General features: G+C 39.5%; 1 protein-coding gene across 1 annotated transcript in view; it reads right to left on the bottom strand.

The window, feature by feature from the left end:
- Nucleotides 1–765: 765 nt before the first annotated feature.
- Ppm1a (protein phosphatase, Mg2+/Mn2+ dependent 1A) overlaps nt 766–18,592 on the bottom strand; it is a 47,219-nt gene continuing 29,392 nt past the window's right edge. The window contains exons 2-6 of the mRNA XM_052739603.1: nt 17,191–18,044; nt 14,896–15,013; nt 10,722–10,830; nt 8,342–8,399; nt 766–7,459 (exon numbers count right to left, since the gene is read on the bottom strand). Of these exons, the coding sequence (XP_052595563.1) occupies nt 7,430–7,459; nt 8,342–8,399; nt 10,722–10,830; nt 14,896–15,013; nt 17,191–18,024 (1,149 nt within the window). The 5' untranslated portion in view covers nt 18,025–18,044 and the 3' untranslated portion in view covers nt 766–7,429. The remainder of the gene's footprint in view (nt 7,460–8,341; nt 8,400–10,721; nt 10,831–14,895; nt 15,014–17,190; nt 18,045–18,592) is intronic.

Here is an 18,592-nt window from a genome sequence, read left to right on the forward strand (position 1 = left end):
ACACACAATATAAACCTCATGCTGACTCCAGGCAATCAGTGAAGCAAAATCTTCTATCTGGCCATGTGGTGGGTATTTCTGGCAAACTTCCTGTTCTCTAACACAGTTCAAGAATATTATCTTCAATTAGAATCCTATTCAATTTGACAGCAAGTCCAATCTTGAGTTATTAAGAGCTAACAAGGAAAGGAACATTTTAAAATACTAGAGGTCAGCATGCATCGAGTAAAAGTAGCGTGCAACTTACAGAACTTCCATTTAATTTCCTGCTCAGTTTTCAGACTTCTAATTGTGGAAGTGAAGACCAGACTTGGAAATCCGGAGGTCATTTTGAGACATAGGTGAACATATGAGATATCCACTACAGCCAATCACTAGGAGGAGCCAAGCAAGCACCTCCCTTCTGCATCCTCCTCCCTGACACAGACACACCAGGGCTGCTCCTCGCTGAGAGTCCTTCTCCAGACCACTTCCAATTCCCAGTCTCCACTCTTCCTGTCCAAGAGGAACAACTACTACCTGGCTTCCTTATTGCTGGAGTCTTTATAACAATAACCACCAACCCAGTCTTTGTGGTTATCAATCATCTCCCTAAAATTAGGGGCAATTCTAGTTCAAATTATGATTTTATTGATCTGATCAGCTAATTTACCAAGTTCCACTAGGAAGATTCTCTTAAGATCACTCAATGATAAATTCCCAGATTTCTAGATTCCTCGATACCACACACACACCCCTTGCAGCAAACAATCATAAACACACACATTATGCAATTGCCTGTTTTATTTAGTGGCACCAATTTTGCAAACTAGAAATTTCTAAGTTCCATCTCACATACAATCTGTAACCATTCACAGGCTGAATGCAGTTTTTCAAAGAACTAGAAAACAAAAGTACATTCTTAAAATCAGAACTAAATTCACATATTTTCTTTGGACCAGGAAATGGTACATAATACAAAATATACATTTATGGAATTTCTTTAAAACTGTGGGTCACATAAACTGCAAAGTGGAGAATTCTGTTACATATTATGTTTAAGAAAAATATTTCTGCAGTTCTTACATTGATTAAGTTTAAAAAACTGAATTTATGTATAATGCAACATGCTTTTAACATGTACATGTCTCCCCACTCAAAACACTCATATAAATGAAGTGAGATAATTACAATTATAAAACTAATCAATGCTGGGCATCACTGCTACACGGTATTTTTCCTGCAGATATGCTATGGCGTTATTTCAGGGCTAGCCAGGTAAGATAATGAATTCTGTTTCTACTTCCACAAACACAAATCAAGCTAGAACTGAACATGAAATTTTGGCAACAAATTTAACAACCATTTTTCAATGTAATTATGATATCTTTTGTAGCAATATCATTAATCTTCTACATTGCTATGTAAGACCTTATTTTAAACATTCTTTTTTAAGTACGTAATTCCTTAGAATCTGAAATTAAGTTAGTATTTAATGAAAATCTTAAAACCTGAGTGAGACCTGACAGCTAATGTGTTGGTAACATATTGTTAACATATTAAGCTACACTCTGGAGGGTCAGGAGCATGCCAGACACATTCAATTTCCATTTCGCTTTTTGTTGCTGAGATTCAGGAGTAGCAAACCTTAAAAGACATCAACCTCCCCAACTGGCCTAATCACCATTCTTCCACCTTTACAAACAGGTTCCCACAACACAGGACCTCAGGAAAGAACAAAACAAAACAAAATACAAAAAACCAACCAACCCAAACCAAAAACCCCTCATACGAGATTCCAGCCAGGTGCCCACTCGCCTCCTTACTCTTCAAAGTAAAACAATTCCTTCTGATGGATTTTTATGCTCTTGGAATATCTGGGGCTCTGCTGGAGGAGGATGGTGACCTGTTACAATGGAGGGTCTTGACGAGGCCAAGCAGACATTCTTGGGGAGTTATATCCACCATCTGCACTTTCCCAGGTGCAGTCAGCCCTCAAAGGGTTGTGACCCCCAAAAGTTTAAGAAGCCCCTCAAGAACAAACCCGCGCTATTCAATGTATGCAAACAAGATCTAGTTTTGTCCTATAGCTCTCCAATCTCTACACACACTAGCTCACTCCAGACAGGACCATACAGACACACAGAGTGCTCAGCAGTCTTTCACTAGTCAGGACTAGATAAAATGAACAATTATCCTAAACATTTAGTTTAATGAGAAGGCAGCCAGGAGAAAGGGGTATCTGGAGCAATGAAGAGCAGAGGGGTGGGACTGGGTGAATAAACACTCGATCTGTTTCTCAGTTGCTTGTGTTGAATCAGTACCGATCAGCAGAGCAGAAAAGCACACTCAGTTGCCCCTGGCTGACTTCTGTGACACTCAGTTCTGGAAGAGTGACGGCCAGGTCCAAAGCAATCATAGTCCCCCCCCCCCCCCCCCCACTATTCCACATCCTGAGTTTTCTTGCTTTCAACCCAGTATAATAAAGTATTAATTGGCCTTGATGAGGTAATAAATGGCTTTTCTTGTTCAAGAGAATAGAATTGGCCTTTCTATTTAAGTGTGTGTGTGGGGGGGTGGGCACCCAAGAGAGGGGAGGAAATGGAAGCAGGGGCTGATAGTTCATGAATAATACGAAGAAAACCGGTCATTTACTGTTATTTCAACTTAAACAACTTTGCCGTCTTGTAAAAGCAACTGCGATTTGAATACCATCTGAGTTTTTCCTGGGGGTTGGGAGTTAGACAGGGTTTTTCTGTGTAGCCTTGGCTGCCCTGGAACTTGCTCTGTAGACCAGGCGGGCCTTGAACTCAAGAAGATCTGCCTGCCTCTGCCTCCCAAGTGCTGGGATTAAAGCTGTGTGCCACCACGCCTGGCTCCATCTGAGTTTTTTGACACTCCGCCATGCTGTTTCAACGGATAGGAAGAAAGCTGAAGCCAGTAGCTGAATACAGAGAGAGCACATAAAAAGGAAAGACTTTATGTTGAGTTGACTCTAGATGGAAAATGCTCATTTGACAACACAGCAGAACCAACGCCCGTCACACTGCATTCTACCAGTAATAATGTTTAGCTGAGTTACTAACATAGTATTACACATTTAGGAAAACATGTTCTTAAATATTTCAAGCATATTCTGAAATAATATATAATTTAAGACAACTGCAAACCAAAACACATAGCACATTATTGGAGGATATAAAGTGAAATCAGGCTTCTAAAATTAAAGACTTTTAAATGTCTGAAAGACAATCTAATTAGAAGACTAACAAGTTTAAAATGGTCATCTCATTATCTCATCACCAGAATATGTGAGAATATATAACATCCTTGAAGGTCCCTCCAAACAAAAAACCTCAAATGAGAAACATTTACATGCTAAAATATTTACATCTTTTAGGATACCAAATTCTATATTGTAAAACCAGCAAAGTTTGAACTAGAAGTGTAACATGAAATTAGAAATTGAAACAAAACCAATTAATCAGTCTTGTGTTCAGCAAGGACAGGCAGTAAGTATGGCTACTCTAAAATACTAATACACATGAGCTAGCACAACCATTTCCTATGAACACTGGTGCTGTATCACGAAGACCACAGTTTTACTTAAGGTAGAATCTGCAGGAGGCTCTAAGCTGAGATCCCACCTGTATCCTGGGGGTTGGAGAACACTAGGACATCCATCCATTCCTTGCTTGTGACTTGCTGCTCTCGGTAGGGAAAGTCAAGGCTATTTCTTACAGATAACCAAGTACTCTGTCCAGATGCTAAGACACACCTCAGCAGTCCAATGTACTCTTACGCTGAGCATAATCTATTGGATAATTTCAACTTTTGGGGAGAAGAAACAATTTTGGGGAATAAAGGAATAGCAACTATTCTTGCAGGTGGTGACCTACTTTGTTGAAGAAAGTCCTAGGTAAGGAGGGGGTGGGCAATGCATTTTTCTTTATATGAATGATCCACTTATAATACATACACTGGATTCTAAATTCTGCCCAAACGTGAACTCCCTGAGAACAAGGACCTACTTCATCTCTTTACGGTCCCCAGGGACTTAACCTAGAACAGTATTTTGGTAACATTTAACGCTTTGTGGAAAAGCTGAGCTTGGCTGGTTTAACATGCTCAGTAACTGTAAGCAGTTCTGTAATTCAAACTATCTGTACCACGTAACTCATCATTCTTTCATTTCTTAAAAAAATTTTTTTCAGACGGGGTGTCACTTTGTAGGCCAGTTTAGTCTCAAATCCATCATCCTCCTGCTTCAGCTTCCCGAGTGCTAAGACCGCAGGCAGAGCCCCCACAAGTGGCTTTTCCACCCCAAGTTCCCGATACTCTGTGGTATAAAAAGCACAGCTGCTCAGTTATCTAGTCAGATAAATGCACAGTAACTGAAGATGCTTGAGAAGTGTTCGGAAGCCAAGAGTGACCACTTTGGTTTTTATAAAGTTTATGTTATCAGAAGACACTTTCGCTATCAGCGGAAGGATATCCTACCAGAAAGTGAAAATCAGATGAGACAGGGTCTCACTGTGTAGCCCTGGCTCCTGGAACTATGTAGACCAACCCACACTGGCCTCGAACTCACAGAGATCCACCTGCCACAACCTCCAGAGTGCTGGAATTAGAGGCGAGTATCACCATGCCTCACTTATTTTATTTTTATGATCACTTGTTAAAACAGTAAGAGATATGGAAAATAGGATGGGGGGGGTTGAGATAGGGTTTCTCTGTGTACCCTGTCTATCCTGGAACTCGATCTATAGACCATGCTGGCCTTGAACTCAGAAATTTTACCTGTGTTTGCCTCCCAAGTGCTGGGATGAAAGGCGTGAGCTGGCTTACTCAAACTTTAATGTAAATTAGCAAAGCCTGCTATGCAGAACTGAATTTTTCACTGACGTGAAAGGACACTCTGCATTTTATGTTACCATCACAGAAGAACTTTCCCCCTCCACATAAAACAAAACAAAAAATCACACATCCAGACTTTTTTGAGGCATTTGTCCTGAGATGTTAATTAGCAGGAAAGGGGATAGGGATCAAGACTGAAGTGTACCATGCAGGCATGAACATTCCCTCCAAAAGTGTTGCTGGCTTCTACCACAGCCATTTTTCCAGGAAGTAGTCCAAATCTGCTTTTACAATGCATACCTCCTTCCTGTAGTTCTATAATGCAAAATGACTGCTAGTACAGTGCTGACTCATGTGGAAAGACCGAGTATTCTCAGATCACAGCGCTTCTTACTCCAGCCTTCAAAATTAACAACCTCAATAGAAGAGCATTCCAATTTCCTTTTTTGTTGAGACAATCTCAAACAAGGTTTACTTAACTAAGTGCTGTCGTTTGAAATACAGCTTTCCATCATGTAAGTTTCAATTTCAAAAGCTACCACAAGCAAACTGGCTTGAGGTTTTGGTATTTCTAAAACTAAAGGTTTTCAGGTTACTTCTAAAAACGAAGGACCCAGGTAGTCTGTCAGGATCTCAGCTTCAGCTGTCAGCCTAGAGCCCAGTCTGTGCTAGAAGCACTGGCTTTCATAAAATGCACATGTACATCTTTGCAAGCCACAACTTAGAACATTACCATACTTCCAACTCTCCCACAGATTTAGACATTAAGCATTTATTAAGTTTGAAGTTGGCTCTGTAATTCCGGCTGTTATGAATTTCTAAATATAAATAATATTTCAGCTTTTCTTCATTCATGCTGCACTAAGATATAAATTAAATACAATGAAGTTACATGAATACCTCCCGAGAGGGTAATGAAGAGTCCGCTGGGACTGTAGCTACTCAAGTCTGTGCCACTTCACAGGGCTTTCCTACGAGACCCTTAACGAACGGTACAGTGGTTTTAAGGCTGTATATACAAACATGTCTATTTCCAAGTTTGGGAAAAACAAATAGAACAAAATGTATTACACTAACTTTGTACACAAAGTTGTGGCTTTGTACTAAACATATTTTAATTGTTTCCTAGTGGGGCATCTGACTACTAACCGAGTCAATCGCATGTTGATAAATACAGCACTCAACCTAAAGAGACGGAAATACAGACGGGTACAGAACAGTAGTCTTTATAATGTGACAGACTGTAAAACTTACTCTTACATGCTTAATCAGAGGGGTTTAAGCCTAAATTAAATTAGGTATTTTATATCTACAATTCCTTAAGCTTTGAAATTTATTTTTAAAGGCCAACAGCTAAATATTATCAACATGCTATATTTCAAATCACAAATACATCTTAACCTCTTAGATTCTAAAGACGTGGGTCAATGAAAAGTTACAGGCAAACACACATTCGACACACACACATCTATCATAGTGTTAAGATTGTCAAACGTTGACAATTCTTTTAATTAACAGTAGGTAAATTCAAGCTGACACACATCTTACTAAGAAGTAAGCAGCCTGAAAGAAACTCATTTTAAAAACAGGTTAGGACAACACAGACTTCGATCTTTCGATTCATCTGCACCTGGGGTAACACCATCATCCAATTTAAGGAGACTAACACCTTTCCCTAGAAGGAAATGTCCCATTTACAATAGCATGGGGTCTTGAAAGCCGGGGTAAGAGGAACTACGCGTACATGATTAAATTTCTTGTTTGTTAAACCAAGCTTTATTGATAAAATGGAATTCAGAATATCTTACTAGGAACAGCAGCAGGCCCAGCCAATCATGATAGGAAAAAAATGTGGCAGTCTCCTACTGTGTAGGAAGCTGCTGCTTACCAATTAGTAACTGAATGTAAGGACTCATAAAGAGGTGCAAAGAATCAAGGCATTTTAGCCCCAACTTGATACTCTTATGATTATATGGTATCACTTGCAATACTCTCGGCTGCAAGGAGAGGACATCCTTGAGACAGGTAAGAAGGAATGGCCGTGTTAACAAGCCAATCCCTTGCCAGAACACAAAGACAATTTTCCAGAACTCCCTGGATGTTGAGCTTTGTAAGATTTTGGAAGTCTTCACTGCCATGTGCACATGAGCATCTAGCTATGTGGCTGCTGCTTTCCCTATCCCAACCCCAAGTCCAAACACAGCATGGCTGACTATATCTGTTGTGTCACACAACAAGCCAAACACTTCCTTTATCATTGATAGTGATTTTAAAGCAGTTCATAATTAAATATGAGCACTTTGTACAAGGACAATTACACTTTACAAAACCCAAAATCATACAACAAAAATTGCTGGAGTCTGATTTACAACATGAATTACGGTTTGAAATCACGTTTACATAAGTCTCAAATTTACAATTAAAAAAAAAATCCATTCTGGGCTAGCTGTTCCACCGCTGAAGCTCTCTGGTGTAGTCCCTCACCCACGTCGTACCCTTCCTTAAAGTTGATGACGGATGTTAAAAGGTTCAGCAAAGTTGAGCTGTACTCTCCTTTGGAGGCGAAGGTGAATCCATGGCTAGATGAGCAGCTTTACCACATATCATCAGTTGATGTAGAATCCTTTACAGAGGAAAACAAACAAAACAAGGCATTTTAATCAAAGATGCAAGATACTAAAATGTACTACTTTCTGGATAATGCAGAAAGACAAGGTTTTGTAATAAACTGACTTCTAGGACTTAGCTGGTTTTAAAAGTATGTATGTCTATATATGAAATACTAACATTTAATCTTCTTTGTTAAAAAATAAGAAATCCTTTGGCCTGACCCCACCCACTAAAAAATTCCATAAACAAATAAATCCTTTGGTTTGGAAAAATATTTGAACGATTTTACTACGAAATAAGTTATCATTAAACCAACAAAATTACTAAAAAGCTTGACCTAACTTCTTTTACAACTCCATTTTCATGAAGTTTATTGCACTGTGGGAGAAAGAGAAAGAGCTTCGTAATGCAGCGGCACACAGTACGTGAGAGCTGCACTCGGTGACCACGAGTTACCAGCTGCAAGGGTCTCGGTCACTGCAGAAAGGGACCTCTCTAGTGTCTTAGTGCAGGCTCGGCCTCAGGACTGTGGCAAAGATATCTGAAAGCATAAAAACACTTCATGATGAACATTCGGAATTCTGCCGCTGCTCCTCATAAAACTCAGAACAAGATTCAAGAACAAGATTCTGAGGAAAGAGATCCCTAACTTAATAAAAAAAAAAAAAAATGGTGAAGGCAGGTCTTCTGAAGGTGACAGCAGAGGCTTAAAAAGAGACCTTTTGACAGAGAGAAGAGGCCACTCACCATGATTATGTCCCCAGTCACTGGGACTCTGGTATATGCCGAGACCAGAGCAGGTCGAGTTCAAAGTAAGTGCTCCCCCAGGCTGTGTGGGGGGAGGACGGTGAGGGAGAGGAGGAGCAGGGAGAGAGGGAGTGAAACCACTACTCACAGTGTCGTCGTTTTTGTAAGGGTTCAGTCTATTGTAAACGGCTTCAATTACATTCCGCCTAGATGTTAAAAAATGCAGAAAGTTAATCTTCACAAAGTAAACTGCGGCTAATAACCCCAGTCCAGTGCTCATCAAAGCTTCAAAAATAATCTTATAACAGCTCCTGCTGTTAACACCAAGCCTGTCTTTAAGATAGCTGTGTCCTCATGTTAAAGCAGAGGTAGTTTCTCTAAAATGGAATAAATGTAACATCCCACTGGTTCAGATAACACTAGAGCAAAAGTCAGTTTATTTTATTTATTTAACAAACCAACCAGTGGGTTTGTTTGTTTGTTTAACTTATTTACTGTGAGCACATACATATGGAGGTCAGAGGTCAGGTTGCAGGAGTCTGATCTTTATTTCTACTATATGGGTTCTGGGGATCAAAAGCAGGCCACCAGGCTCGGGGCAGGTGCCTTTACAAACTTAAAACCACACAGCACAAATGCCCAAACCCACCTCCCGAGAGTCTAGCCTGGGGACGGGGCAGCAGGACTGGGAAGCGTCTCCTGCACAGCACAGACCTCGGTCGGGACCCCACAAAGGGCCGAGTCTGTGACTTAGCACCCGAAAGACAGGCAAAAACAAGTGGGTCCCTGGAGCTTAGTGGCCAGCTAGCTAGTGAGCTCTGGCTGTAGTGAGACCCAATATCAAAGATAAGGTGGACAGCAACACAGGGAGATGTCGTCCGTCATCAGCCCTACGTTAGTAACCTCTGGCCTCCAGGCACATGTATGGGCATGTACACAAATACATGTACACACACACACACACACACTAAAGAGTCTACATGGCCTTACTTCTTTCTTTCTACCTGAGCTGACTTAAATGGCTACACTTGAGCAACAGCAATACCAATCTTAAGACATAGTAATTAAGGATGGTACCATAGTTTCCAAGGAGAAGCAACTTTAACATGCTACAATAGAATAATCCAGCATATTACTATCTCTGCTTTTCTTAACACCCCTTCAAAAAACTTCTACAAAAACTAAAATGCTGAATACTTCCGTGACAAATATAGGAATTCGTTTTTGAATACTATTTTATTTTCAAGTCTGGCCATGTGTGGTAGTACAGGTCTCACCCAGCACGCAACAGCTAAGAAAGATTACTTGAGTCAGCAAAGCCTGGGCTATACAAGGAGATCATGTCTCTAAAAGAAGGGGAATACCTCTTTAATCCTTAATAGCAGAGCATTTGCCTAGCAAGTGTGAGACTTTGAATTTATTCTTCAGTATCACAAACCACAAACACACACACACACACACACACACACACACACACACACACACACACACACACACACAGACACTCCTCTGTCTCTGTCTGTCTGTCTGTCTGTCTCTCTCTCTCCCTCTCCCACCCCCGCCCCCCAATGTAATGGTGCTTTTAAAGTATAGCCTTCACACTTCTAAAATTGATTGGAAGCAATTTAATGGACAATCATATCAAAAGTTTTCAAAAAATACAAGTTTCAACAGGAGCATTTAGAATCCCTGGTGAAATGATCACAAAGAGTAAAGATTAGCAACATGTGCAAACTACAGAAATCTAAAGAAATGGTCATAATATCCCTCCATGTGCTAAGCACTGAATTAAAATAAAACAAAACAACCAAAACACTTGAAGCCTGGCAGTGGTGGCGCACGCCTTTAATCCCAGCACTTGGGAGGCAGAGCCAGGCGGATCTCTGTGAGTTCAAGGACAGCCCTGACTACAGAGCGAGATCCAGGACAGGCACCAAAACTACACAGAGAAACCCTGCCTTGAAAAACAAAAGAAAGAAAGAAACAAAAACCCAAACAACAACAACAACAAACCACTTGAATTGTGCAATGCACATTGTTAACTACAGGTATAAGCTTAATATCTAACACAAATTGGTACGGTTCTATGAAGCGACAAGAAAGGGAAAGAAGGCAAAGAAGTGTTTACCTTTTCTGACACCAAACATCAGTCAATAATAAACAACCAAACACTGGAAAATACAGACATGTGAAAACACTGCCCAGATTGAAGACAATCTTGAGTGTTAAGTTATACAAGGATTGACAACACAAAAATACCCCACCACTATTACCATAGCCACTTACACTTTTGTAGTATCATGCCATTTAAAATAATCTTTCACTGTATTATTTCATTTATTCTTTGAGGAAATCAGTGTTACCCAAGCTTCCACTAAGGACAACCCTCAGTACAATTATAAACAGTGACAATTAAATACTGATTCCAAACAAGTACTGCATTTCCTGACAGTGAAGACAGGACACGGACATTAGAGTAAACCATAGTTATCTACAGACAAAGGCCAGGAGCTGCAGAACATACTCACTTGCTTGCCAATTCACCCCCTGGTGGGAGGCTGGGGATGTTCTCACTTGCTAACGTTCGCATCACATGGACTAAGTCAGGGACGCCTTCCCCCTGCTTCTTTATGATTTCTGGGAATCAGAAGTACTTTTTTTGTAAATGTTATCAAAACTCAATTTTTAAAACACTGAAACAAAGGTATCTTAGGTTATCACAGACAGTATTTACTTTACAACACCTGAGATTTTCTAAACTAGTATAAAAATAATCAAAGTTCTTCAAAAATTTAAGGCCAGGGGATGCAGAAGAAGACACAAAATATCAACTTCAATGAATGAAAACAAGATAAAAATGTGAAAAGAAAAAAAAATACTTTGTGTTAACTTGATGTGTTAAACGATCAAGGTGTGTACAAATGACTTCCTTTAGGATGCCAATTAGTTACTGTTGAGGAGATCAACTCCTGTCCTTACACTGGATACAAGTTTTCTGTACTTTACCCTGTAAAATACATTGCACATATAAAAATAAATAAATAAAAAAACTCAAGACTTGAAAAAGTACCTTTAAGTATAGGGCAATTTATTGAAGATATACTAGATCCTATCATTCTAACCTTCATTTTATAGTGGCAACATGATTTAAGTAGATAAATTAATTATATTCTTGAACATCACTCTGTATATCAATTTCCCCTCTAAGACACCTTTAAATGATATACAGATACACACAGATCCCTTCATTTGTTACTTAAGCAAGGCTTCAAATGAAAAGGTCTGAATTTCATGACAAAAAGATGAAGAACAGAAAGACTTAGGAACTGTACAGCTGCATTAAAAACAGTTTCACAGCATCAGGTTGGCCCGAGGGTACAGAGGGATCTGCAGCGTTATCAGGGAGTTGCTATTATTCTTATCAGAGACATCCCAAGCTGTGAATAGAGACCCTTACCCCAACTCTAAACTAAGTACAAGATGTCATTTGGAGACTCCGCATATTTACTCTTAGGGCAAATTCCAGTCCAAGGCACTTGAACATTTTTGTTTCTCAATATTTATAGTAAGAAATGGTATTTTCTTTGCCACTAGAGCAAGAAATTATCATTCTAGTTCTCCATCTGTAAATCCCTCTGAAAAAAACACATATAAAATCTTCATTCTCTATCAAGTCTCAAAATGTTACTTCACCATTAAAGGCACACGTTAAGACAGACATCGCTACCCATAAAATCTCTTTAAATGGCTCAGAATTATCCTTCTAAAATAAAGGCCAAACTTTAAATCTATTATATCATGCCTTCTTTTTCTTCAAACAATTAACAAAATAAAAGAGTCTTAAATCTGAACAGAAAGCAAGGATCTCAGATTCGGTTTGCCAAGTTCCTTTATTGTATGATCTTTAACATTTTGGCATATTTATTTTCTACATGGTTCTAATGCTGAAAATCTACTATACAAAAATAAAGGGATTTGATGCTTGCCTATGCTACACAAGTTCACAATCTAAAAGCGTAACACAAAACACAGTGTCTACTAGGCCAATACAATCATTGGGTGAGAGCTCTGGATACAAGAGAAATGAACACTGATGATAAATGCAACCAAGGATGGCTTCGGTTCTAAATTAAAAAACCCACTGTATTTGATGTAGCTTACATCTTCATCAAAACGTAAGTTATGATATTTTAATTGTGAAGAATACAGGAAAGTAAATTCTTTTAAGAATAATAAAAGCTTTAGAAACCATTAGAATCTCTTATTTGATGTGGGACAATCATTGAAATTGAACAATTACACTATCCCTGCTTCCTTCAGCTTCTAGAAAAGTCCTGAATGTTAAGAAACTTCTTTTAATTGTTCTTAGACTACATACTTTAATTAGACTGCACAAAGACTTGGTGCTTTCCTAAAGAATATAAACGTCAAGAATTCTCTGTTTCATAAACACAGACACAAACACACTCTGACCCTCCCCACTTTCCTAATGAACGTAAGGAATTCTCAGCTCCCTCCATATTAGCAACTGTTCGGGGAGTCAGGCCAGTGGCAGCGATGGGACAGTCACACACCGGTGAGGATAATCTTAAATCGCCTAAGGACCGACCACAAGTGCAACAGCATCTGGTTAGGTAAGGCAACGGGCTTTTCCTCACCTCCCTTCAGTAGAGGAGAAGGGAGGCTCTGAGGAGCTTTGTCTTTCCAATGGTGTAGACACAGATGCCAATGTTGAAAGCAAATCACATGAGGCTTAGTAGGTCACAGCAGTTGAGTCAAGGCATGTATTTAAAGAAAGAAAAAGGTATCTGGTGCCTGTTTGAGAAGCTGTGTACCTCTTCAGTTAAGACATACATCTTTTACAGTGCAAAGATACATTCCTTCGATGACTTTAAATAGCAGCAGCTTGAACTAACATGACTTTCTCTCTAGTTGCATCTCATCATATCTAAAATTACCATACTTAATTTATGACATATTACCTCCAATTGCATGGTATAACACTTGAACATAGCAAAATACTGGCTATTAATGTAAACTCTGCCCAGGGGCAACTGTCACTTGATAGTATGAAATATAAAACTTACTATAATAAAATTATATGTAGTGAATATTTGATAATTCCACCAAAAAACTTACTTTAAAATAAAGCACACTGAAGAGAAAAATAGCAATTCATTTCTAAAACTGGATTCCATTCCACAGTAAAAATACTAAAATACTTATTATTTCTTTATACCAATAAAATGTATGCCCAGGTTAAAGTGCCAAATATCAACATCAACTTACCCCATACATTTTTTTTGGTTCCATATTTTTCTACTAATCAGCAATTTAGACCAATCACTCTGTAACATTCTAAGTATTTTTAACTTTACTGTTTTATCTAAAAATAACATTGAAATAACTTAAGATGTAAAAAATTACAAGACCCTTGAAAATAGTGAGGAAAAATGCATTGACTAGTACACTCCATGAATGAAATATTAAACAGTACAAACATAGGTTACCAAAGGGGAGGGAGAGTAATAAACCTCAAGCCTCTAGATACCCCAACAACCCAAGCCACGCATGATTCTAGTAGACAGATTACAAATGATATCAAGCAATAAAAAGGGAGAAAATAAAATTAAGATGCACACTAATTTTAATAATGAAGACACAATGGGATGCAATAGTGTGGTAGGTCAATGCTTGCATGCCAATTATGGTATCAGGAGACCAAAATGCACTTTTTACAGTGCAGTGTTTCTGTTTCTAGGGCCTGCATACTCTACGTGCTTACTGTATATATCATCCACACCGTGAACCCAGCGCTTACGTTTATACTTAGAGAGCAGCTTCATCAAAGATCATGTAAGCGCTGGGGCGTGGCTCAGAGGAAAACACCTGCCTACTGTGCAAGAGACCTTAGATTTGGTCCCCAGTTCCACAACCAACCTACCCACCCCACCAACAAAAGATTAATTTCTTCCAATATTTAAAACTGTCACCTTTTTTTTTTTTGAGGTATAAACACTTTCCATTTGTTCTAAAATAATCTGCCGAAATTTAAGAACCACACTCCTACAGTTCCAAACCACTTTCTTGACCTCATTTTGAGAGCTGATTCCTGCCAGGTCTGTGTTGTAAGGTGAACAAGTTTATGGCTTAGGAGGGAAGCTGTCAGAGCTGAAACTAAGTTTTAAAAGCTGTGGGCTGTGACAGTTGTTATTAACCAGTTGGCCTTCAAGTTATCAAAAACAAAAAATGAAACAAACAAAAAAAACACACCAAACAAAACCACCCCAAAACCAACCAACCAAACACAGGTAAATAAATGAAATATTCCAGAGATTTAAGTTAATGCACACAACTTTTCACAGGAAGATGACATACTCCAACACAGGACAAATTGGGTTCTCCTGGCATAAAATTACTCATGCCAGTGAGTTCAGCCATCATTTTAGATTCATACCTCAATCATTCACAACAGAAGTTCTCTAATCATAACGCACAAGGCCATGCTAGTTATTTCTAATCGGACATGATGCCTGGGGCACACATCTAAATGTTTACTACACGATGTCCTGTCTACTTTTACACGGTAAGTACTAGATGTTAAAGGCATGTAAAGAACTAAAAATTCTAAAATGTTAGACTTTGTGCTGAAGGTTTTGTTTGTGAAATAAAGCTACTTATTTTTGTGAAATGATCCACCACCTTCTACTCTGCATTCCAGGTACTTGTCCAGCTCCGCCTCCTTCTTCACAGCTTCTGCCGAGACTTTAGGTGCATTGGGAAAACAGATCAAAATCACACTCATGTTGTCTCGACTTCCCTGGGAAGAAAAAGGGCAAGAAAATATTTGGTTTTCCTTCTACTTTTTAAAACCTTGAGAATCTTTATAATTATGCCAATTATAACTACATCGTTTCTAGTTTTAAAAAATGTTATTTTTAAGGAGAAAAACGTAGACATGTATGTGGGGAGGAAGTTGCCTCCACATAATATATTAAATATTATAAGCAGCATCCAGGAGAAACAATCATTCCAGGCTCCATCCTCTGTGAGAATTACTGGTAAAGAGCCTATAAAACACAACTTTTCCTACACATTCTCTGGGGGCCACCTTCTTGCAGTCACCTGCCATGTCAACAGCACACAGACGCCCGTGCCGTCTCAAGGCAGAGCTTGCCAGCACTAGGCTTTACACTGTTGTCACAGCACACTGTGGGGTTACTGCATTTGTTTCTCAAGTAGAAATATGCAATCAGAAGGAAAACCAGGTGAAGCTCATACTTTTAACACATATTATATATAACTTCTATAACAAAGTACTGACTTAACTTAGGAAGTACATTCAAATTATTCAAACTGTTGTAAGTAGAACATCTGAACTGACAGCTTTCCTACACTTTCTTACTTTTAGTATTTAATTCAGCTATATGGAAAAATTGATCTTATACACATTAAACAACAAATAATTCAAATAGCTTAATAGCAAAGATAGACTCTTATGAGGAAAATCATAAAATGTGGCAAATGCTAAGGTACTGAATCATTTTAAAACAGAACACAGAAAGATAAAGTCTAATTTGACTAATTTACTAAAATTCGAATCTAACAATTCAAGTTTTTATTTAGCTAACACCACTTAATTCTTCCGTACTACACAGCGAACCTAGCAAAAGGCTGCTGAGCTCATGCGCACTGAGCGGGACAAAGAACATGTGCGCCTTACTGCTGTTCTCCCTGTTCAGAAACGGACAGCACACTGCCACCCTGTGCCCTTTAAAAACACACATGTGACCGGGCGGTGGTGGCGCACGCCTTTAATCCCAGCACTCGGGAGGCAGAGACAGGTGGATCTCTGTGAGTTCGAGGCCAGCCTGGGCTACAGAGCGAGTTCCAGGAAAGGCGCAAAACTACACAGAGAAACCCTGTCTCGAAAAACCAAAACAAACAAACAAACAAACCACACATGTGGGTGTTAGAGAAACTGTCCCCTTCTAGTAGAACTAAGATTTTACACTGAGCCGAATGTGTGGACACATAAATGTTTGTTTTCAAAGACTAAGTCAACAATTGTTATTGATAAAACATTACAGTGTGGTACAGGCAACACTGATGCTAAGCCAAGGTCCCAGATGTTCTAGTCTGGATGCTGCGACTGGAGTTGTGTGATATTGTAGAAATGAGTTCTGAATTCTCAGGAAAGCTAACAGCACGTATCGGCTATGTATTACCTATCAGACTAGAGTGTGTACGCACGCATGCACAGACAGACATGCTTACTAATGTAAACCTTTACTAGTCCTATAAGTTAGATATTATTTATATTTTGTAGCTGAGAGAGGTTGAACAATTTATTTAGGTCTGAAGAGTACAAAAGTAATAGAGGTAAGCCCTGATCCCAGGTCTGTTTGACTCTTAAGTCCGCAGAACCTTCTCTGGCTTCAGCCTCCTCATCTGTACAATAAAGGGGCTCAGCTAGCTTATCTATGTACACGATCCCATTTGATCCTCCCAAAAGCCCCACTAGACAGAGTAATCTCTATTCTTTGATGTAACAATTCAATAAAAGCTTACCTCAAGTTGCAGGGTCTCACACCAAGTCCTTCTGACTCCACATCCAAGGCTAGCTGTATTGCGCCATACCCAACACTTACTCAACTCCGCTGTTCAGCTAGTGTTCCAAAGCATTTCCAGAACTTACAGATAGAGCTCAAAACCTTCCCACCCTCTTTCTCAGGCATTCACATAGAATCTTTTATCTCTGTTATTCTCCTATAGTACCAAAAGCTTAAATACTCATGGTTAAAGACCAAACATTCAGACACAACTCTTGCCCAGATGGTAACTGGCTAATTCCTAAAGTATCCCTATATTTTCACAGTTGGTAAAGAATATACTGTAATTGTGCCAAAATTTTATTTTTGGTATCTACAGGCTCCACAGTGATTAAAGGGAACAGTAATTAATGGCATAGAGTCGAGTGAGAAAAAAGAAGTCTACCTTGTACAAACAGGTGTCAACTACTTCATTGCAAACTTTCTCAAGGTCATCAGTGACTTCAAGTCTGGATCTCACGAAGTCACAGAGCTCTTCGTTTCCCATGACGTCCCAGATACCATCACATGCAAGAATAATGAACTGGTCATCCTCTTCAGACCTTTCAATATCATGGACTTCCGGCTCTGGTGAGACGAGCTGCTCTGTGGGACCTTTTCCATGGACGCATTTGTAATCGAAATCCCCAAGGGCCCTTGACACAGCCAGAGAGCCGTTGACACGCTGAATCATCACAGAGCCCCCTGCGTTCTGAATTCGCTCTTTTTCCAGAGGATTGCTTGGTTTGTGGTCTTGTGTGAAGAAGTGAACTTTCCTATTCCTACAAAGTAAACCTCTCGAGTCTCCACAGTTAATGAAATAAGTATGTTGGGGAGAAATTAAGACCCCCACAGCTGTCGACCCACTTCTATCTGCACCATGTTTCTTCTCTGACATAACTCTCATGTGTTCATCAATCTCCAGAAACCCTGTTCTGATTCCATTCTTTACATTTTCCACAGAAGGTGCTCCTGCAGAGCCTTTAAAATCCTGGTTATTGGTGATGTGATCTAACAAATGCTCACAGCAGTATTTGGCAACCTGAGAACCAGCATGCCCATCATACACAGCAAAGAATGACCACGTCTCAAGTCCGCTTGGCAAACCGATCACAGCTGTATGCGCATCCTCCATTTCAACTCGCCAACCTTGCATGCTGCTTAGGCCATAGCGTAACCCATTCCCCTGCCCCTGGGCATTATGCTTTTCCATCTTTGGCTTGTCTAAAAATGCTCCCATTATGACTTGATCCTCTAGGTCTGTAAAGGAAGAGAAATAAGAAAGTCAGTAACTATCTGAAACAAAACACATCCAATTGTCTTTTGAAAGTGCCTCCGAGAGACAAGGAAGCTGTGACGACAACACACGGGCTCCAGTCATAAGAACTGCGCTGCTGACTTAGAATGTGCAGATTAACAAGAAAGGGAAAGGCCGATCAAGTACAGTTCAACCAGACAAGCAGCAGAGGGAACTAAGTCCCCAGGAAAAGGGGAGCTTGTCTGCTTCTCTGTGATACCAAGGAGACCCAGTAGTGACCATAAACTTACATGAACTAGGCAAGATTTCAGGGTGAACTCATCATACGCAATCTTGTAATTATGGTGTGTGTCAATAAAAAACTCACACTGGTCCAAATTTTCAATGCCTTTCTTTAAGCCCTTGTGCAGGTCATTCTCCTTAGCTGGAATCCTTACCTCACTCACCTCTTCACTAACAGAAAAAAACCACCTGTATCTACCCTTTCAAGTCCAGTTCAGATTCTACCCTTCATCAGACTCTGCAGTCTTTGATGAAACCAGTTAGTTTC

This window comes from Peromyscus californicus, unplaced genomic scaffold (assembly GCF_007827085.1).
Source record: "Peromyscus californicus insignis strain IS unplaced genomic scaffold, ASM782708v3 Scaffold_15__1_contigs__length_86483966, whole genome shotgun sequence".
Lineage (NCBI taxonomy): Eukaryota > Metazoa > Chordata > Mammalia > Rodentia > Cricetidae > Peromyscus > Peromyscus californicus.